The sequence below is a fragment of the Prunus mume genome, linkage group LG2, assembly GCF_029339155.1.
Source record: "Prunus mume cultivar Tortuosa linkage group LG2, ASM2933915v1, whole genome shotgun sequence".
Taxonomy (NCBI): Eukaryota; Viridiplantae; Streptophyta; class Magnoliopsida; order Rosales; family Rosaceae; genus Prunus; species Prunus mume.
This window is the reverse complement of record NC_142699.1, coordinates 837,980-860,678: the sequence shown is the minus strand read 5'-3', so window position 1 is coordinate 860,678 and position 22,699 is coordinate 837,980. Positions and strand designations below refer to the sequence as shown.

Sequence of the window (22,699 nt, the reverse complement as noted above, 5' to 3'; positions counted from 1 at the left end):
TGAGAGACTTTGGAAAGACACAAATGAGAGAGAAATTTTGTAAAAGAAGCCAAAATTGACAAAATTGTCCTTAATTATTTTTAGATTTCATAAGGAATCCTTTACATTTGCATGTCTTTGATTTGAAAGTTGAGAGGTTTTTCTGTCTTTTTTTAAAAAATTTTGGCTTTTTTCAAAAGTGAAATTTTTTTTTGGGTTAAAACCTAAATTTACTTTTTGTTTTTGTCAAAAATCTTATTTACCCCCATAGCATGTGCCATCCACGTGATTCAAACTATCAGAAAAATGTCATGCTGGGACCAGTTTGCTCCCAAAATAGAAAGTTGGAGTACTATTTTAATGAATAATTAAATAATTTAGTTAAAGGACTAAAATGTATTCAGGGACTATTTTGGAATTTACCAAAAAAATTCCAAGCTGTTAATTTGCTGAAAGGAGACAAAATAGTGATCATGTGACTTGCGCATGACCCTTTTTTTTTTTTCTACAGAAAAATTTAACGTTCTTCACCTTATGTGGTATTTTTCTATCGACACAATAAAATTGTGCACGAAAAAAAAAAAACCAGTTGGTGGTAAAATTCGACATAGGGTAAAGTAAAGTTGGGGTAAATAAATTTTAGGCGGTATTACTAAATGTTCCCCAAATTAAGTTGAGGAGAAATGAGACAGAAAGAAGCCCGAAACTAGAAGATCTTTCATCATCTCCGTGAGAGAGTCGTCGGAAGTGGAAGGCGTAGCTGGTAAAATAGCAGCAGATGGCAACCACAGCATGTTTCGTCATCGTCAGCAGAAACGACATCCCTATTTACGAAGCTGAAGTCGGATCCGCTGCCAAAGTAAGTATCGTTCCTTTTCCTTTTCCTTTTCCTTTGTAATTTCCAATTTCAATTGCATTTTTCTGATTTCCATATTCATCTGCAATGCCCATTTTTGGTTATTTGTGTGTTTAGAGACTCAAAGATTCAGACTTGTTACATTCAAATGCTTTTCCATTAGTGTAATTTTTATGCCAAAATGCATCCATTTGCAATTAATTAAAATGGGTTTCTTCATTTCTTAGCAATCTCTGCATCTGCAATGCTTTGTTCAATTTATGTTATGGGGTTTGTTAATAACTTTTAAATTCATCAAAATATATAATTTGTATGGCTATATACTTATATGGTAATAATGGGTTGACACTTGACAGAGAGAAGATGCTGCTCAGCTGCATCAGTTTATATTACATGCTGCTCTGGATATTGTTCAGGACCTTGCCTGGACTACTAGTGCCATGTGAGTCACTTGTTCTGTGTGCCCTCTGTGCTTTTCTTCCACATTTAACTTGTTTACACCGTTATTCATCTTTATAACATTCTTGGTGTAGGTACTTGAAAGCAATAGACCGCTTTAATGATCTGGTGGTTTCCGTCTATGTCACCGCTGGTCATATCCTTCATATTTTGAAATCAAATTTTTTGTCACCTTCACCTATCTTAGAATTCTATAGTTTCTGATGATTTGTTATTTGTTGCATTGGTAAATTCTTGGTTCCCGTTGTTTGCATTGTGTAAATGTTTTAAATGGTACTATTAAAGAACTGCATATATTCGGAATTTACGATCAATCCTGCATACAACTCTTTCGATTTTCAAAACAAGAAAGTATCTTCAACCTATAACAGTGATACAACCTCCGCAGATGGCATAGCAATGATGTCAAATGTATATTCTTATGTCGTCTTCAATTTCCCCAATTCATTACTATTGTCACTGCTGTGATTTTTTTTTTCTCAACTTCACAGAAGGATAAGTGAAAAGTTTTTAAATTTGTTCCTGTGCTGTACTGTGTTAGGGTACAACTTTCAGTTTGATGCTTTCCTTGACTAGACATACATACACGACTTATGCTACTTCATGACTCCCGTAATGATGATGGTATCAAGAGCTTCTTCCAAGAGGTTCATGAGCTCTATATCAAGGTAAGTACTACTTGCCATCCACCCTTTATTTAAGTTTCTTTTTACACTTTCGTACTATGTTCCTAATGCATGTTCTTTGGGGATTGTTCTTATGAAACTCCTGGTGGGGTAGATTCTCCTGTAGTATCTTGGTAAGGGTGGTGTGTAGCGGTGGTTTTGGCGATGGCAATGGTAGGGTTTTGGTGGCTAGAAATAGCATTGATCGTGGTAATTTGCCGGGGGTTTCTCGCAGCAAGCTTTCTGCATGTTTTGATGGTTGTGATAGAGGCACGATGGGAATTCCCACCATAAGAGCCCATTTTTAAATTTAAATTTTCTTTGGTTGGATGTTAGTTGCATACACTTGTTATTACTGGTAAATAGATGTCTTATTTCGTTTTCCAAAGTCTGCACATTTTTCCAAGTTATATAATTCTTTCTATGATATTTCTAATATGTTTCTAAAACGTTTTCATTTTCTTGGAGTTAAAATATTTTGCAGAGCTTGTATCAAGTCCATATATGTTAACATAGTTTTAAGCTCTGGATTGTAGATTAGGACTTAGGAAATACTTTTTCTTTATAATATACACTCTTGTGGTGTTAATCTTTTGACACATGCATGTGAATTTTCCCAATCTCCTCTCAAACAGTATTTGCTAAACCCCTCATATTGTTTTCTTGTCTAATATGACCAGCAAAATCTTTTGTTCTATATTTTGATATGAATTAGGAAATATTTCTGTCAGAGTATCTGGTATCCTTTCTTCAAGCCTAAGAGCCATCTAGCACAAATCTTTTCTTTTCAACTAATTTTTCTTTTAAATGCTGTCAACCAGACTTGATGGGGAAACCCCTCATATCGTTTGCATTTCAAAGCTGAAGTTTGCCTAAACACACTGTTAATTCTTTCATTACACAGTTTCCATTTCACGCTGTTAATTCTTTCATTGCATAATATATGTTTCAAACTCTCTCCTGTACCTTCCAGTCCTATGATGATGGATAAATCTTGCCTTTTAGTTTAGTGTAGCTAATTCGAAATGAATTATTCCTTATTCTTCCCTTAACAAGAACTTTAAGTGTCATGCTTCCGTCCTCTATACCCCTTATGTTGTTCAAACTTAGAAGTACTGTTGTGGGGGATTCTGATATCTTTTAGCGTCTTGGTTTTTTTGTGCTAGTTAATGTACTCTGAACTCTCTCCAGTTACAAAAGAAAGAATAGGCTAATATCAAAGCCAAGTTGTAGGCTAATATCAAAGCCAAGTTGAACTTATCTCTGCCTAGCTCTTCTTCCATTTTCTCTAGTTTTGTCATGCATTATTTCAGATTACGACCTGCAAACTAAAAGTGCAACAAGAAAAAAGAGTTGATTATAGTGATTGACAAATTTTTTTTTGTTTGGGGTCAAGTTATAGTGATTGACTCATGAAGCCTAAATTTTATAACTGAACAAGGATTCTGTTACACAAAGACATCGGTTATTGACTCATATGGTGTGTTTTTTAATATGCAGACTCTTCTTAATCCCCTCTACCTGCCTGGTTCCCGAATTACTTCATCGCATTTTGATACCAAAGTTCGTGCCCTTGCACGAAAATATCTGTAGGGGCCATGCATCCTGTGGGAAGACAAGCCCGACTTTTTTAGGATGAGGTGCAGGCTTCCACAAATAGGGTATTTGAAGCCTTTTCTTCTTTTTCTGTTTCATGATTTTAGTTCAAGACTGTTACTTGTAAAACAACGATGTTTAGTGAAGAATTTAGTCCGCCATATTTAGGGTATGTTTATGCATTATAAACTTTCTGTATTGCATTTATCTTATATATCCTCGCTAACAGTTGTACTGCTATTAAAGATTGACAATTTTTTTTAGGATCATACCACCTGTATGTAGCCTGTCAGTAATGTTATTGCTTTTTCCCCCTTGTTTATCATCGTTTGTAATCACAAATTTTACGATGGCCTAAACTTTTTCATAAAAAATGTCCAATCTTAAAATTACTTATAAGATGTGGGTTACTGGTTCAATGTTGTAATTATCATCTAATATCCATCATTCTTCTCTCCTCACCTAATAACTCTTCATACAGTTCTCTTTTATACCTTCGTTCATTACACCCATTTTCAACATCTTTAGCACCAACCGAAAAATAGGTGGTTTTTCAGAAAAGGGAAAAAAAACTGAATATGGATTGATTGGTCAAAAACTGATGCACGTACTCATGAAAGTTATTGCTTGGAGAGGAAAATGGGAGAAAATTTAAGTATTTTTCTTGTGAAATTTAAAAAGTTACATGGGTGTGGTGAAAGAGTGAAACTATTCTACCATGGGGAATTTGTTGAAGTAACAAGAATAAGAACAAGTGAAAGGAGAAGAATAAGGAACCATCAGGTTATAGCACAAAACTACTTGTGCAATAGTTTAGCTGCAACACAATCAACGTCCAAAGAAACTCTGGAAGAGTGTAATGCATTGAAGTCCTTATGTGACAACTGCAGTAATGAGGATGTTTATAACCGAACAACGACAGAGCATCGTTACATTACAAGAGATATATCTTTAAAACTGAAGATGCTTATAAAGCTTTGTCGATGGCCAAATCATGATTACATAAGTGATTAAAAAGGTCATTTGAACCATAAGCTACAAAAGGATATATTTATAAAATTCAAAACTCATATCCAAAATCTCCAGATATCCAAGAAAAGCCTCTTTTCAGTTAATGGGTGGACCAACTAGTGTTTGCTCTTCATCCCTATCAAGTCAACCTGCAATACAAGATATGAGATGGCAATACATAATATATTACCAAGAAAATAGAACAAACAAGAACATAACATACCTTCTTTCGGTCAGTTTTCCTTTTCTTTGGAGCAGGCTGTTCAATACTACCAACCTGCCAAGAACCAAAATCATGAACAATTGTAACAGCTAAATCAACCACAAAGAAATATTAAGTATAATTGGTGCAATACCAAACAAGAAAAAAGATTAAGAACAAGGAATAGCTCCTTACAGTAATTTAAAAAATGTAAGGAATAGCTTCTTACAGTAATTTAAAAAATGTAAAAATTAACTAACTTGTTATGTTATGAGTGGATCGTACAACCATTACACCCAAATATTTAAAAAGTTACAACAGTAAATGAGGACCGGATTCTTACAATTTCTGGGCATTCATAATCAATACCAGCAGCCTCAATTCTCTTTTGACGCTTCAGATCTCTCTTCAAAATCTTCTCCACCAACTTCTTGTGCTCTTCCAATGTTCTTTCCTGAAAAAACATCACCCAACGAGGACAGAGTTAAAGAAGTCCTTACAGGCTTGTCTGGTAATGTCAAATGAGAAAACTTGAAAGAGGTTGCTTTTTAATATCTGCATTGAATACCTTGTCATGCCTCTTCCGCTCAATTTGAACCCAGTTCAAGGGTTTGACTCTGTAGTTGAAACCTTTCCATCTATATAAAATAAACAAGACACAAATAGTGAGCAACTTATAGCAACAACAATGATTTACAAGGGCAACAGCAATGATTTTGAAAAGAAAATAATATTCAAACCCTTAAACTGCAGCAGCTAATAATGCAATAATGCAAACAATGACTATCAGTTATAAGTCGTTAAGAAACATTCCAGCAGCATGGGTACATACATCCGAAGCTGCTTGTGAAAATAGATGACTCAATTGACAACAGAAGACAACGGACGACCAAGACTGTATGCGGAACGATTGTGATTTGGGAATGGATGTACCACGTTATATAACAATTTTTTTTAAAAGAAGCAGTCAACAGCTCAGCCACCTTAAATACATATATGGATTACCAAAAATAAATAGCTTTTCATGCCATACAAACTCTGACATCATAATAAATAATAATAATTAATTGCTTACAATTTTGGGTGAACTTGCTGTGGAGGAATAAGATGGACTTGCAAAAGGTGTTCGAACAACAAATAATTATGCATAGTTTCAGCTACAACTTTCGCCACCTGCAAACAAGGAATGCAAAGTTAGAACCCAACAAAAAAAAGGAACTTTGTAAAGAAGAACAGGCTTTTAGATGTCAAAATGTAATGAATTGAATACAACCCCAGGGTCCTCAAACTCAATGAAGCCAAAGTGCTTTGATTTTCCTGTCTATTAAGATGAAAGACAAAAACATTAAAATTTGTCAGAAAAAAATCAATTTATTAAACTTCAATACTACCTACTAAATAGAAAAGAAAAATCCTTAGTCTGAAAATGTTCAAAATTCTGGGAGGAAAAAAGGCGTGCTAGAATTAAGATCCGGGGCAATAGATATTCAGGTAATTTTCAGTTACAAGGATTTAACTAAAGACATTTCAATTGGGAACTTGAGGAATGGGCTATCTCTTTAAGAATCTACTTCCTTTGTCCCTGATTATTTGTCAGCCAATCTCCCTAAGATCAAACTCAAAATTGCCACAATGGGACCAACTGTGACCTCACTAAAGTCTCAACTGGCCTCATAATTAGCATTCTCACTCTAACATTCCAATTTAAATTACTCATTAACTCATGTGAAAATCCTCTAACTGAGTAATGGCTTATCAACCACGTGGAAATTTCACTAAGACTACAATTGTACTTGTTAGTAGCAGCTTTCTAGTCAGATATGGCAGGTGGAGTACCAGTCAAATTTCTCAAGGCAGACTATAAATCCTAGTTAAACCTTTAAAAATACTTCAGATAAGCAAATACGACACAATTGCTATCACAAAGTAAAAGTTATGTCATCATGCAAAACATAGATGAAGCTATGGTCCAGAAGCCTGACCTTTTTGTTACGTGCAATTCTCAGTCTCTTAATCACACCGAATTGCCCGAAAAATCCTGCAAAAAAAGTAGCTAATTAGCAGGAACACAAATAAAAATGTAGTAACAACTTTCACTAAAACGTATACAACATTCTTCATTTAAAATTATCAATTGCACCTTCCATTTCCTTCTCATAGAAACCGTGAGGTATCCGACCAATGTATAACACCTTGGCGACATCCTCCTTGGGCTTTTCTTCGGGGAGCTTACGCGCAGGGCCGCCTTCCAATGGCTTTCCTCATAAAACAACCAAAGCCATAAATAACAAACCCAAAGAAACACTTGTATATAAAAATGCCTATGGTTTGTAATTAAGCATTACCAAGAAATCAGCAGCAGTAGCAGCAGCTTCTTTATTGTGAGTAGATACTGATAATTGAGCAGAAGCTTTGCTCAGCTGCTTCTTCATTGCCTTTTTCGCCTTTGCCCCCATCTCGCTGCAACAACAATGATCTTTCAAAGAGAGAGCGAGAGAGAGAAAAAATATTAAATTAAAAAGTCTCGGACTTTCTATGAACAACGAAAGCGGTCGGCGTAGCAAAACAAAAGAGGAGCTTTTGGATGGGAGAAAATTAGGGAGTTTACCTGGAGAAAATAGAGTTGAGCTTATTAGGGTTTTTCTGCGTAAAGAGGAAGGCTGAGAATGAAGGAGGAGAGGCGGGTTTTAGGTTAAGCCTTTTCAGACTAGTTAGTTCAGATAACTTGGGCTTGGGCTTTCGATTGGTCTTGGCCTTGGGCTCGGGCCGGGCTGCAGCTGGAAAAATCACACTGACTTATTAGGAGGGGAGTTCCATTTGCGAAATTTAAAGTGATGAGGTTATTTGAAAAAGTCAATCGCACCATTAATAAATGTAAAGAAATCTTGGGACTTAAATATTTTAAATGTTTTGTGGTGGGATTGGCCTTCTTAAATAGCCTCCTCACTTTAAACTCCTCATTGTAGCCTCTCCAATTCTATTTACACCATACAATTGTTGATTCCAAGGACAACAATTTTTTTACCAACTATTCTAATTTTACCCCTATGCTCCCCGAACTATCACACATGTCTCACTTTGCGCTCAAGATGGCTTACCTTCTTACATGTAAGGAGCCGTTCCTTCTTACATACCAATCACAATATGACACTTATGTAAAAGTAACTTGTTGAAATTATAGAAGGAAAAGTCTACGCATACGTATGTGATTAGTCTATAAAGAGAAATGAATCCTTACATGTAAAGGGCCAAGTATTTTTCAACTTAATTTGTCTTAACTTTCCCCCTAAACTTGTCTATGTGCCTTAAGTTAAAATGTCTCATACCGGCCAAGGTCTAGCCCAATGAAAAAGGGCCTTGACTTGTAGACTAATTGTCTCATATTCGAATATGGCATCTTGGTAATGTGTGTGAGAAATCTTCCTCCTCTCGTAATTTAGACTATTATTTGTATTAAAATAAATAAATGTCTCCCACTGTGAAACCATGTTACTTCCTCAGTTGGATAGTTTATCATCAAAGCCAATCACATTCAGTCAAGAAGGAAATTACAAAGATAATCATGTGGGTCAAATAGCATATCTCTAACATCAAAACCCATGTACCAAAAAAAAATTGAACACAAGTCTCTTGGGGAGCAATTATTCAACAAATTTTGAACAAAAGAGATTACAATAGATAAATGGCTCTCACGATCACAAGTGTAGTTTCAGGACAGAGATGAAGTTTGCCGACCGATTCATGATCACTTTTTTTTATTTTTTTGAAGTGACAGAGAGATGAAGAAAACAGGATGACTTGGTAGTTTCAGGACATGCTATTTTTTTCTGGTGATGCCATCTTGGATATGGTTTACAACGCAAATAAGCAGACATTTAACATTACACTTAAAAGTTGTTTTCTAAGGGATGAGACAATTGCTAACTTTATTAGAACAATGATGTTACTCATGAGGCCAAAAAAAAGGGCAAGTTATAGACGTTTCTCTCATAATGCCCTCCTGTCACAAATAGTACAAATTTTCTTTTAGTTTAACCTCGTCACAAATTGTTTCAGAGGAAGAGGAAGGGCTCTCCAGCCAATATCACGGCGGTAGAACCCTCCTGGCCAATTAATTTCTTCTACGCCTTGATATGCCCGATCGCATGCCTCTTTGAGGTCTCTTCCCTTGGCAGTCACTCCAAGAACACGGCCCCCAGCAGCAATGAAGTTGCCATCTGGATCCAGGGCAGTTCCTGCATGAAATACCTTAACAGATGGAGCAACATTTTCTGCCTCATCAAGGTTTCGAATTACACTTCCCTTCTCGTATGGCCCTGGGTACCCCTTACTTGCCATTACCACCACCATGGCTGACCCGGCCGACCAGTTCAACGACACCTCACTTAGCTGTCCTCTACAAGCTGCAAGTAGAACTTGTGCCAGATCAGACTCCAGACGAACCATCAAAACCTGTTTATCATAAAAGGCAAACAAGCACCCGAAATCCATGTTAATGTGTTGCTCACTACTAATCTAAAACAATACAATCTGAACGAGACACGAGACAACTAGATTGTTATGCCTGAGTACCACAAAAGATGCTGACCTACCTTTAAGCACAATATTTATATATGACATGCAACCCACCACTCAACAACCTATCAAAGTAATGGCCAAACTAGCTATTTGGAATATTGATAGTGCACATGCAGAATTTATGCTACGTATGAGATTAAGGGTGCAAAGAAATCCATTAAATTGAATACTCATAAGCCACATCACATCACTCTTGCCCAGTAGCACTAGGATAACTTCAGAAAAAGACAAATATAGTTAAGTTAGTTCCAAACGACAATGGCCTTTCACAATCTTACTTTCCTCTATCTCCCTAAACTTAGTTAAGTTAGTTCCAACTTCTACCTGCATATGCATAATACATACTACGACTCCCACACTATCCTAATATCAATCAGATCCATAATTTCATTACTTCATCAAACAGAAACGCACTTTTAATTCTTGAACCTAAATTGTTGCCTGCAAAATGGGCAAAAAGTTATGGATAAAGGCTTCAGGAGTGGTAAAAATCATGAGGTAAATTAAACAAAAATTGTATGAGAGTTCAAGTAAAAACTGATTATAGGTATTTAAAATTAGCAAATGAATCAAATATTTACATATCTACTAGGGGTCTGTATACTGACCTGACACTCTGGATCGCCAAAGCGCACATTGTACTCAATTAGCTTAGGTAAGCCAGACTTCTTCTCTATCATGAGTCCAGCATATAAAACCCCAACAAACTTGCAGCCCTCTGCTGACATTCCTTTCACAGTAGGGTAAATGATGGATTTCATCACTAAATCTTGAAGTTCTTTAGTTAGGATGGGGGCTGGTGAGTATGCACCCATTCCACCAGTATTGGGCCCGGTATCGCCATCCCCAACACGTTTATGGTCCTGAGCAGATTCCAGAGGTATAGCATTCTCTCCATCCACCAGAGCAAAGAAAGACGCTTCTTCTCCTTCCAGATATTCCTCAACAATGACACGACAACCTGCAGAACCAAAAGAACCTTTTACAAGCATTGAATCAACTGCTTCAAAAGCCTCGTCCAAAGTCATAGCAACAATAACTCCTTTTCCAGCAGCCAATCCATCTGCTTTGACAACAATAGGGACCCCTTGCTTTTGTATATATTGTTTCGCAGCAGATGGGTCTGTAAATGTTTGATACTGTATCAATTAATCAATGCATTAGTAACACATGTTTGTATGAAAATCGCCACACAAAAACTGAAAAATCAAATTCATTGTAAAATGCTATTCATTTTTCACATTCATTTTCTTGTTCTAGTGATCATAAGCAAGCTATATTAAATTTAGCAACACCCTTTTATCTCTCTTAAAGAATATCAAACATAATGAACAAACCTCAGCAGTAGGTATTCCATACTTGTCACACAAACTCTTCATAAAGTTCTTGGATCCTTCCAAAGCAGCGGCCTCAGATGAAGGGCCGAAAGCATGGATTCCAGCCTTAAGCAGATCATTTACAAGGCCTGCAACAAGTGGGGCCTCTGGTCCAACAACGACAAGTCCCACATCCCATTTACGGCAGAATGAAATCACAGCCAAGCTATCGGAGATGTCCAGGTCTGAAATACAAGTGGCATCCCCAGAATTGGAAATTCCAGGATTGCCGGGGGCGCAAAAGATGGCATCACAAGAAGGCGATCGCTTCAATGCATAGCAAAGAGCGTGTTCCCTTCCCCCACCACCAATAACCAAAACAACCACCCGCTCTTCTTCTGCAACATCAGTAGGCAAACAAGAAACTAAATTCCATGCAACTATCCAAGCCATTAATTATACAAATGCATACAGAGTTTTCAATACCAAACACTTATACACATAAATAATTATATTTGCAGGTATTGCCATTTTCCACAAAATCAAAAATCAACTAGAAATCTGACAATAAATAAATAACAATAACTAAATAAATAGATAAATAAAACAAAACAAGAACTAGTCCACATAATGAAAGTTGCAATTTTTTCCCAATAAAAAGTTCAATTTCGAAATACATATGTGGAAATTAGTTTCTGACAAACAAAATTAAAGAAATAACACTATTAAAAAGAGATAATCAAAGAAAAAGCATGAAAATTGGGAGAAAAATCAAGTGAATTGTCAAAAATTACCAGGAGCAGCAGCAGTAGATTGGGCGCGAAGGGAAAGGGACGGGCGTGATTTGTGGGCATGGCAAGTGAGAAAGGTCAATGATGGGCCGTTGAGATTGCGAGAGCGGATGGGCCCCACAAAGGAGAGGAATGGCTTCGGAGAACGAAGGAAGTGAGTGTTGGTGTTGAGTTTGAGAGAAGCAGCTCCGACGAGGTCCAACGTTGCACAACCCATTTTCTCTCCCCTGTTTTCTTTGTTCCGAAACAGCCCCTCTGGGATTTAAGGATTAAGCAAGCAAGCAGGCGTCTGTGTGTGTAACCCTGCTTGGAAATGGGAAATTTAAAATTGAAATGAAGAAGAAGAGAGCATGGCTTCGGGGTTTTGGGTGGGTTTGTGTTTTTTTTTTGTCATTCTGAGGGGCTGAGGGTTTAAGGTATTTTAAGAGGAAAGGCACTCCAGATTTAATTAAAGAAATAATTTTTTTTCTAAAAATCAAATAAGACTAAAAACAAAAATAATAGCCAAGAAAACCGAAATATACTTTTCTATACACCCTATCTTTAATTTTGTACAAAAATGATATGACTGTACGGATAATATCAAACACACACAACCTCACCTGTACTCTTAATCACTTAATTTACAAGACTGTTTCTTATTCTTCTTTTTTTCTTCATATAAGCGATAATAAAGAAAGGAAATACGAACACAGAATTTTGAATACATGAATAACTAATGTTAAACATGCTCTAAATTATAAATAAGAATAAATAAAATAAAAAATCCCTCTCTTTCACATAAGCATGTGAAAATCCACCATATATAAGAAAAGAAAGAAAATAATATCAACAAAAAATGCCCTCTCTCTAAGTCTTGTTGAAGGAGAAATATTTGTATATTCCAAGTACACCACGTGGTTGGTATATCATTCAATATATATAGGACATGTGAAAATATTTTATTTTTATTTTCTATGTGTAATGGATAAAATATTTATATATTATGTGTATTGAATGGTACACCAGTCACGTGTTGTACGCACTTCTATGTCTCTTCTCAAATCGTTGTGGGCATGAATGAAGTATATGCTGTGTACGTTGTGGGCATGCCATGTGGTGTACATCCTAACTCGGATTTGCGTGCGGAAAACGGGAAGATTTGTCTTACCTTGTCAAACTGTGGGCTGTTTGTTTACCCATTGGTTTTCAACTTGCCATGAAAACAAGCCAAGTTTTTCTTTCTTTTTAATTTAGAAAGAAAGAAAGAAAGAAAAATTGGGAAACCAATTAGTGACACATATTCCTTTTCTTTGTTTGCTTTGCTTTATGCCTTTTCTTTTCACATGCACCATATGCCAATTTGCCTTCTTCTCCCGTCATATGGCACCGCAACCGCATGATGAGAAAAATAGACGAAATTGTATATAGTCGGTTGTAAGCAAGAAAAAATCCTACTTTTTTTTTTCCATGTCCTCCATTTTCTCATAATCCAGATAGCCTTTTAATGGAAGCAAGAATAATAATATTATAAAGTCCTACAAAACAAAGCATGTATATATTCTTTTTTCTTTTTTTCTTGTTAATTTTTTTTTATATAAAAAAAAGGTTATCTAGGTCAATATATGGCATATATAAAAAAGATAACCAAAAAGGATTGAACACATACACATTAACATCAAGCCCATCCCATATACAAAGTAAGCTAGGAAATACAGGATCATGTCTTGTGAAGAAACTTGGTTTTTTCATGTCTTTCGAGAAGCCAATTTTACAGCAGATGCTACCGCTGACTTAAGCCATAGCCTATCCACTTCCTGTGTTTGGGAGTATGATTTGCCGCTGAACTATTCTTTTCCTTTTTATTTTGATTTATTTGAGCCTGCGTGCCCTTAGTTTTCTCTTGTGATTGTTCTTATTTCTCCATTAAAATTAAAAAAAAATTACAGGATCAAATTCCAACAGTCCAAGCAAGCCTGTCTTTTTTCATTTTTCGTTTTTCGTTTTCATTCTTTGTTCTTGGTCCAATCTAGCAAAAGCCTATAGATGTAGATCCAAAGGTAACTCTGCGGCTTAAGCAATTGGAGTCTATGGTCAAAATCTCCTTATTCTGGTTGCATCACAACTTCTTTACCATGGGAAACTTAAGAGCAATAAATGATATTCCAGTACAAACAAACATCTCCAAATTAATTTCCATTTAAACTTTCCAAAAATACATGCCAAATTCAAATACCACACGTAAATTCCTGTCTTTCGGTTTGAGCAAGCACCGTATCAACGTAATTCTGCAAATGTATGATCCACATTGTTCAAATTTAAAGCAACAAGACTGAATCGAAACATTCAACAAATTACAATGCACAAAAATTACACCAAGGAAGAAACACTCTCTGTACGTATATATATTATCTTAAATTCCTTGCGCTTGGAGTCACAATAAACATACATGTAATTTATATTTGGTCTTCAAATAAGCATACAAAACCACCTCTATCCGCATGCAAACTTAAAGCCTCAGATTTCCTACAACGTTTCGGGAACTTTGGCATAACACTCTTACTACTCACGGTCACAGGACACCAGATGACAAGTACAAAGGTAGAGAGATTTTACATATGTTGATACAAGACCATATTGGAGTGAGAGGGCAAGCAGATGCAAGAGACGTTCATAGAAGTTGCTAGGTGTGCAAAGCCATAAATAAGTTCTGCTTACGGGCATGCTCCGGGATAAGTCGATTGACTATGTCAGGTGTAATTCCTTGAAGCTCTATCAAAGAGAATAGAAACATAAAAGGGGCATTAGGAACATGGAAAACCAAATATAAATCATTTTAATGGATGCAAAACTGCACGTACAAGGAAAAAGAAGAAAAGACACCCTCTTGGTTTTTGTAATCTGTTTTCAACTAATGTACTGTTTCCTACTTCTCTCTCAGTCACTTCGTTGTTCTTTTTTTGGTAATAAGAAACATAATTTCATTAAGAAGAGAACAGATCAATACAAGGGACAAGTTGTCCATTGGGGTCTAGCTATCTAAACAACTCAACAAAGACTGCAAAGCATAGCTGCGCAACAAAGATACACTGCACCACACCAACAAAACTAGTAGCGTACAGCAGAATTCCAATCATACAATATATCCTGAAAGGAACCACCCCTAACTCTGAAGATACCAACGGCCAAAGTGAATCCCAAAAATGAATCCTATCCCATAGAAGATCCACCCCCACATCCCTTGCTCCCCCCTCCAAAAGTTCTATTCCTCTCCACCCACACCCCACCCAAAAGATTGCCATGACAGCACATCTCCCAAACACCATGCCAATTATAAGAGCACAAGAAGTAAAAACCCCTAATTTAGCACAAAGACCACAAACCCTTGATGCCCCTACAGCTTCTCTATTTTCTTACGATTATTATTTTGTACCTTGTTTTTAACTGTAACACCTCAAACTCAGAACTTCCTCAACAGAGTGGTTTGAATCGTGCTCGGAACGGAAATTAGTTGTTCAGTGTATTTTGGCCTTCTCAGTTTTGTGAAGAAAAGCATTATAAGCCATAAAATTAAGCAGATACGACAGAGGCATAGAAACATGGAGTTGGACACGGCCAACCCCAAGAGTCCAGACAGGCAACAAGGACTAGAAAATTATAGATTGCTTCATAGTTTCATATGGGAACAACATCTATTTGAAGTCCATGTTACTTAAGGGCAGCCTAATGTGGCTTAATAACTAATGCCATCTAATTACATACATGCAGCACAAAGTTGTTGAAAAGAAACAAAACCCATCTTCTAAATTATATCTACATATTTATGAATAGAGACTATTACTTGACGCAATAGTCGTAATCAAGTTAAATAAAATTAGAGAGAGGACCACTAAATGAAAGATCAGAAAAGCACTAGACAGCCATTTCTCGTATAATAATTTTGAATTCACAACTTTTCAAGGCTAATATAACGTCATATCCCAAATATAGTTTTGTTGATGTAAAGTTCAACAGTGCTATGACACAATCCATCCATTTTTTCCACATTAGATTAAAGAACTTGTAATTATCATAATAACCAAGAAGCCACTAGCAGCAATCTCCATAGGAAGTGAGAAAATTGAGATTGTATCATATGTTTATTGTAATAGTTACTAATCAAACTCACCCTGGGATTTAAAGTTGAATAAAGGAGGAAGAGGGCGACCATTAGGAAGACGAGTATTTGGGTCTCTCAATTCATCAAAGAAAGGATGAATGCAAGCTTCCAACTGCAAAACCAATGGAGAATAGTGATTAGCACTGAAAGATAATATCCACTGAAGGAACAAAAACAATGTAAGTTATACTTACAGCAGTGCATCGCAGATTGGGGGAATACTGGAAAAACCTACAAACAAGATCTACTGCTTCTGGGGGCAAGCGTTTTTGGAATACCTATAACATGACAAGAATATCATACTGAATCTCCATTGTAAATGAAACTCTTTTGAGAGCAAATGCTAATTACAAAACAAAATGCACAATACCACTAATGATGGAAGTCACATATGAACATGGATATAAACATCATATCAATGGGAACGGGCATACTACATTCTGCATTAGAAAATATAATTTGGGGGAAGAAAAGGAACATGTGAAGGCAGTCAGGCAGTCAACATGCAGGATGAAGCAGTTTTTCATGACTTCATTTAAACAGGGCTTTTTCGAGCTTGAGCCAACAAATCTTTCACTTAGCAATCAGCAAACTTAAGCTAAATCCCTATATGGCAGGTCATTAACATTTTTTCCTGCCCTTCAACACGTGCTTGGAAAACAGTATACCTAAATGAAAAAACTTCTATTTACTTGAGCAATCAGTGAAATCATTTATAAACCCATTTTCAACTCATAACTAAAGAAAATATTTTCACTTTATCTACCTAGTACAATCTCCTCTAACAAAACTTGGGAGTGGACTGTTAAAGATACCAACCAAATAAACAAAAATTACCCTACTCACTACCAAAGCATTACTGGAATCATTACTAGTGTTGCCCCATAATGGACTCCTTCAGAATCAGCAACAAGAGGAGCAGACTTCATGCTGTAAGTTTGATAATGATTATGTACACATTTCAGTGTAACAATACAATTAAGGTTTAATAATTTAAATCACGGCTTGATTGATCAAATGAAATTATAAATGAGTCATGTGTGAACTTTTGAAAGTCAGAAGCAAACATGAAAGGATAGTACATGAGTAAGCAAAGACACACCTTATGCCAGGGATGAGGCTTTATCTGTGGGAATTTGAATTCAGTATAGTTTGGATTCATGCACTTTATCTCCTCCCTAGTTGGAGTTCCCAAAACCTGCACAGAGTTTAAGATACACAACGTGTCTATTTAAGAATTCCTTCTTTTCATAATTGTGGAGAGTTGAAGATGTATTAAAGAAAAGATAATATATGGAAAGGATGTATTTTTGTGGGCAATTGCTTCTTAAAGACTAGAACTTATTTTATACTTTTACAACTCTATAAATTTTTTTCCATCCTGTTTCATATTTCTATTCACCACTCAAAAGGAAAAACAGAAAAAGAAAAACGGTGACATTCAAATGAGAAAAGAGTTTACGATAGTTGATACCGAAAAACCAATCAGTGTCCCAAACACAGTCAACCCAGACAGGGTCCAAGACAACTCATATACTCAACCCTGATGGTTTTAACTCATAGTTTTAATCCAAAACTTTAAGTGCACTAAATTAAAAAGAAAATGGAAATCAACATATAAGTACATAGATGACCTCACCTTAATGATCTCAACTAGTTGGTCAACTCCACTTTCGCCAGGAAACAAGGGCTGCAAGAGAAGTTGGATTGACAATATTAAATACTTTTAAGGAAAAAAATAAATTAATATTCACATATTTGAGTACCAAACCACCTGCCCAAGAAGTAATTCAGCCATCACACAACCTGTAGACCATATATCAATAGCAGTTGTGTACTCAGTGGCACCAAATATCAATTCTGGAGCACGATAATATCTTGAGCAGATGTAAGAAACATTTGGTTCTCCTTTCACCTGATACAATGGAAACAGGGGACCTTTGTCAATAAATGAAATTAAGAAGGACCCCTTCATCAGTAAACAGGATGACCTGAGATATGAGATACTTACTAATACTTTTGCGCTCCCAAAATCACAAAGTTTCAGCTGATGCGTGTGAGGATTCACCTGAATAACAGGTAGCATTAGAGCATGATCAAAAATTCGAATCACAGAATACATCCACACACATATATACGCATATACAAATATGAAAATTCTCTAAAGAAGACATCCACATTTATAAAAGTAAAAAAAAAGTGCAGACATCCTTGTAGGGCCACCCTGCAATGTACCGGATCAAGAGATATTGTTGCAAATTAGCCAAATGGGAAATTATTTATACATCCAATTGTCAACAGACAAATAGACAATGACAGTATTTCTGATAATAAACATTAAAATGATGATGATAATCAAATGGGAAAACAATTTTCAAATTCACTAATTATTTACCCAGATGGTTCTTAAAGAGGGACCACTGGCTCTGCTTAGGAACCCAGGGAATTGGTGTGGCAGATAGCATACAGATAAAGTATTATACAAGAGCACCCAGTTCTTCAGGAAGGAAATAGAAAATATCTTACAAGTAAGTTCTGAGGCTTAATGTCACGATGGCAGATTCCAATGCAATTATGTATATAAGCAAGAGCCCTGCATATCTGCACCAAAATAAAGTCGGAAAATAGAAAACAATACTTTAAAAAAAAAGGAGACACTAATAGAAATTCAAATTACATAGTAGCCATAGCCCTATGCTCGTTTGTGGAGCAAGATTCATGCAGTAGATTGTGTTAAAATACAATTAAACCAAAGGAGAAAACTAAGAATCAAGACAATTTGATACCTGATAGGTGTAAAGTTTAACATATATTAAGGGCATCCGCTGGTTGATCCTACTATAGTTCCTCGCAATACGGTTAACAGTTTCAGGAACAAATTCAAGTACGAGGTTCAAGTAAACCTCTTCTTTGTCTGTGGTTGAAAAGAAGCAATGCTTTAGGGCCACAATGTTTGGATGATCCAACATTTGCATAATTTGTAACTCCCTGTTCTTGTAGCGCTTGTCTTGAAGGACCTTCTTGATAGCAACAATCTCTCCAGTTTCTCTACATTTTGCCTGTGCAAAGAAAGTTTTATCAACACTAATTCATTGGAAAATTAGGTGGCTTCAATTGAGCAAAATATTTATCTACCTGGAAAACAACCCCAAAAGAACCAGTTCCAACCACATGTTCTGAAATATAACTCACAGTCTGTCAAAACCAAACAATGAAACAAAATGTAAGTCCCCAAAGATATATGAAATCACCACTTCTGATTTAAAATATTACTAAATTAAATTTGAACACAAATTGATTTTTATCCAACCTGCCTAGATTGACCACTTCGACCACCAACAGTTGTTCGTATTACATGCCCTGTTTCAGCACCCACACCATCAATCACATCCGGTTCACTATCCTACAACAGAAGAAATAGTAAGAACTGTCAACTGAGTGTAGCAAAAACACCAAATTATAGTCAAAACCAGTCACATTCAAATAGAGCCGGTGCCTGGTTCATTTTGCTCACCTGTTGCTTGTTAGAAATGTAAAGACCCACCATTTTTCATGTGATAGTTGCAACAATTGACAGGTAATGCAAGAATTTAACATGTTTCTTGAACAATTTAAAATGGACAAGGCTTACTCTATCCTCATCATGATCCGGCTTGTCTCTCAATCTCATCTCAAGCATCTCCCTCCCGAGCCAGTCAACCGAACTAGACGAACTCTTGAAGCCATTCACCGACCTTGAACTGCCAACTCCACCGTTCCCTAAGCTAGCAGAAGCCATAACAATGTCTGATCAATACCGCAGATGCTAGTGCTTCCCAACCTTGCAATACTCTCTACTTCTGCGTCCGGTCCCATCCAAGTACCTATCTTTCTATTAAACATCAAGAAGAAAAAGAAAAAGAAAATCAAAACTCTTTAAGGGTCTTTTACGGGTTTGAAAAATTGCAAAAAACAACAAAGAAATTTAGACGAATTGTTGAACAGAAATGAAAGCCAAAAAAATAAAGAAACTTCAATTTAAAGTTAAACTAATTTACTTTCAGATCCACACCAAACTCACTCCAACTTTCTATTTTAACCACAAAATTCGAATGCAAAACACATTAAAATGAACGCCGATCCTTCAAAATCAATCAATCTCCACACACAAAAATCACCAGCAAATTCAATACATTAAAAATTCAGAGATTTTGAAAACGGATGGATCTTTTAGAAGACTGACCTGCAAACGTTTCGGAGAGGGCTTGAAGCAGAGCTCGCGCATTTTAAATTTTGCTCTTCGAATTTTGAGATTGGAGCAGAAAAATTTGCACAAGAACAAAGGGTTGATCGGAGAGAGTGAACTGTAGTTGAACAGATTATAATTATGAATATTATTAATTTTACGGAAAATCAATTAACTTTTTGAGCTTTTTATTGGTTTTCTTTTTCTCTGAGTTTTGAGCGGTGAGAGAGAGAGAAAGTGGACAGCTTTGGGTGGTTTTCAAAACAAAGAAAGAATAATGGAGTCGGGACAAATAAGACGCTGATGATGATATTACTATACCATACTCTACTCTTTATCTAAAACTAGAGGAGGGGAGAGGAATGTAGATGATTATGTACTTGTTTTTCCTTAACTTTTTTTTTTTTTGGTATTACAAATTTAAAAGCTTTTAGAACATTTAATTTTTTTTGCAAATTCTTTTCTTTTAGAAAAATGAGATAAATTACATTTATAAGCGAGGTTAATATAAATACAAATAATGACATATGGTTAATACAAATACATAAGCATAGTAATCATAAAAGGTTAACTAAATATAGATGAGTCCACTGCTAACATCAAGCGCACTAGGTGTATCTCGACTTGCAACCACACATGACCAAATAAATTCTAGCATAAAAGCCACAAGCTTGGAAAAACCAGGCAAATGCCTCATCACACAAAACTACAATTGCAACTACAACTTTTAAAATCTCACAAGTAAAACCTAAGTAGAGATTACAAACACGCAACAAACTCAAAAAGAGTTGATGCACTTATAAAACTCAAAAAATTGCAACATACAACAAGAAAATAAAAAGTTGATATGCTACCACATCGTCCCCAAGACTAGGGTGGGCATTTGAACCGGTGAACCCAGTCGGAAAAAACCGTGTTAACAAAAAAAGTCAACCTAGGCTCAAAAATCGAATCAGACCACTTTGGGTCAGTTCCCCCCCTGGTTATTGTCTTGGAAAAATTAATCTAAACCAAACTGAACTAGTTATGTTAAGTTTACTTATTCATTTATATCCAAAATTATTAGTAAGTCTAATTAATATTCAAATAACATTAGTAACTACAAGTAATATCTAGATATCTAAGCTTCCATCTTTCTCTCTTTTCCACATATTGCTTTTTATTTAGGGAGTTTCACTAAAATACCCAAAATGGGGGTTGAAATTATAAAAAAATCCCAAGCACTATTTAAACATATAAACACACCCAAAACCCATCATTATACACACTCAAAACCCATTTATAAACACACCCAAAAAGTTGACTTTGGGGTTAATTTTAGGTGTGTTTCTATGTTTAAATAGTGCTTGGGGTTTTTTATAAATACATGTCTAGGATTGTGTTTTTTTTATAAATTTGCATTCTATTTATCTTCCTCTTCATCTCTTTATCTCTTTCTCTATTATTTTATCTCTTCTACCCATTTTCTCTTCTTTCAATTTCTCTCTTATTCACATCTTTATATTTTTATCTTTTCAAATAGGGAACCAGTCCTAATTGAACCGAAATTGCATAGGTTTGATTTAGTTAAGTTCTTCTAGACACTTTCTATAAAAATCAAATCGAATTGGACCGTGTAAGTTCCGGTTTCGATTTCAATTCAAGGAGATACCCAGACAGAACTAAACCATGCCCGCCCATGCCCAAGACAACCAATCAGCCGCTAAGATGACCAAGCACCAAAATCCAGTCAAAAGCATTTCATTTAGACTATACAAACATGCACTACAAATATTTCATAAATATTTTTTTAAAGTGGAAGCTCACATGATTGATGATTTTTTAAGTGCTAAAACTACAAGACGTTCAAAACAAATTCGTATTGAAATAAGTAAATGGTGACTCGCACCTAAGGCTGGGCAACTAAACCGGTAAACTAAATCGATCAACTTCGTTTGGTCTGATTTTTTTATTATTTAATTTTGATGAGAAATCAAACCGAATATGCCGGTCTAGTTCACAATTCTACAATCTTTAAACCATCAAATTTCTTGAACTAAACTGATAGCCATAAAATGACGAATATATCAAAAGTTGGTGACAAAAGAAATTAAACCCTTTATCTTCACTTTCCATCCCCATCGAAACTAAAATAAACAATAAAAGTGTTAGGGTTTCATCTTCTCTTCTTTGTCTCTCTCTTGACTTTAGAATTAAATATGTGCTCCACCTTAAATAATGATGTACCAAGTATTCGAAGTCAGTCATCGGATATGATATTCATAATGAAATAAGTAAATGGTGACTCCATAATTGCACCTAAGGATAGGCAACCAAACTGGCTGAATCAAATTGATCGACTTGGTTTGGTATGATTTGTTTATTATTTAACTTCAGTGAGAAATTGAATCGAACCGCTGGTCTAGTTCACAATTTTACAATTTTCAAACCATCAATTTGCTTGATTTGAACTGAGAACAATAAAATGATGAATATTTCCAAAAGTTGTTGACAAAATAAATTGAACACTAGATCTCCACTTTCCATTCCCACCAAAATTTTTCATCTTCCCTTCTTTGTCTCTCTCTTGACTTCGGACTTAGATATGTGCTCCACCTCAAATAATGATGTGTCAAATGTCCCAAGTCATTCATTGGCTCTGATACTAATTGTTCTAAACTTTGTCACCTAGGTCTTTCATAATTGATTAGGCTCATGAACCATCTAAGTATGAGGATTTATCTCAAAAGGATGGGCGCAATTTAGAGAGAGAGATAGAGCTGCCACTTAATATACCCATTTATATGCACAATTATTTTTCCAATGTAGAACAATTGTATTTCATCTACAATTTCCAACATGTATAATACACGACATGTGTGATATTTTGTCATAAAATACATT

General features: G+C 35.7%; 4 protein-coding genes across 5 annotated transcripts; 1 reads left to right on the top strand and 3 right to left on the bottom strand.

Moving 5' to 3' along the window:
* Positions 1-639: 639 nt before the first annotated feature.
* Positions 640-3,877, top strand: LOC103319004 (SNARE-like superfamily protein). Its single transcript, XM_089045961.1, has 5 exons — positions 640-838; positions 1,192-1,277; positions 1,369-1,433; positions 1,880-1,962; positions 3,460-3,877. Exons 1-5 carry the CDS (start codon positions 758-760, stop codon positions 3,550-3,552), a joined length of 408 nt encoding a protein of 135 aa, XP_088902087.1. The 5' UTR covers positions 640-757; the 3' UTR covers positions 3,553-3,877.
* A 512-nt stretch (positions 3,878-4,389) lies between these two features.
* On the bottom strand, positions 4,390-7,525 carry LOC103319003 (RNA-binding (RRM/RBD/RNP motifs) family protein). 2 transcript variants are annotated; one of them, XM_008220487.2, is made up of 10 exons: positions 7,377-7,525; positions 7,114-7,228; positions 6,909-7,023; positions 6,751-6,806; positions 6,042-6,089; positions 5,844-5,941; positions 5,337-5,406; positions 5,112-5,222; positions 4,790-4,843; positions 4,390-4,715 (listed from the first exon to the last, which is right to left on the bottom strand). In XM_008220487.2, exons 2-10 carry the CDS (start codon positions 7,222-7,224, stop codon positions 4,683-4,685), a joined length of 696 nt encoding a protein of 231 aa, XP_008218709.1. In that variant the 5' UTR covers positions 7,225-7,228; positions 7,377-7,525; the 3' UTR covers positions 4,390-4,682. The 2 variants fall into 2 exon arrangements, with proteins under 2 accessions (XP_008218709.1, XP_008218710.1); XM_008220488.2 differs by having other exon boundaries at positions 7,114-7,244; positions 7,377-7,467.
* Positions 7,526-8,619: 1,094 nt separating this feature from the next.
* Positions 8,620-11,849, bottom strand: PUR2 (Glycinamide ribonucleotide (GAR) synthetase). Its single transcript, XM_008220486.3, has 4 exons — positions 11,457-11,849; positions 10,684-11,060; positions 9,955-10,485; positions 8,620-9,220 (listed from the first exon to the last, which is right to left on the bottom strand). Exons 1-4 carry the CDS (start codon positions 11,668-11,670, stop codon positions 8,795-8,797), a joined length of 1,548 nt encoding a protein of 515 aa, XP_008218708.2. The 5' UTR covers positions 11,671-11,849; the 3' UTR covers positions 8,620-8,794.
* A 1,953-nt stretch (positions 11,850-13,802) lies between these two features.
* Positions 13,803-20,125, bottom strand: LOC103319001 (shaggy-related protein kinase kappa). The gene is made up of 13 exons (XM_008220485.2): positions 19,814-20,125; positions 19,223-19,462; positions 18,902-18,994; positions 18,727-18,786; positions 18,378-18,650; positions 18,118-18,192; positions 17,603-17,659; positions 17,366-17,506; positions 17,231-17,281; positions 16,694-16,789; positions 15,786-15,869; positions 15,601-15,703; positions 13,803-14,204 (listed from the first exon to the last, which is right to left on the bottom strand). The coding sequence occupies exons 2-13, from the start codon at positions 19,367-19,369 to the stop codon at positions 14,116-14,118; spliced, it is 1,269 nt and encodes a 422-aa protein (XP_008218707.1). The 5' UTR covers positions 19,370-19,462; positions 19,814-20,125; the 3' UTR covers positions 13,803-14,115.
* Positions 20,126-22,699: the final 2,574 nt, after the last annotated feature.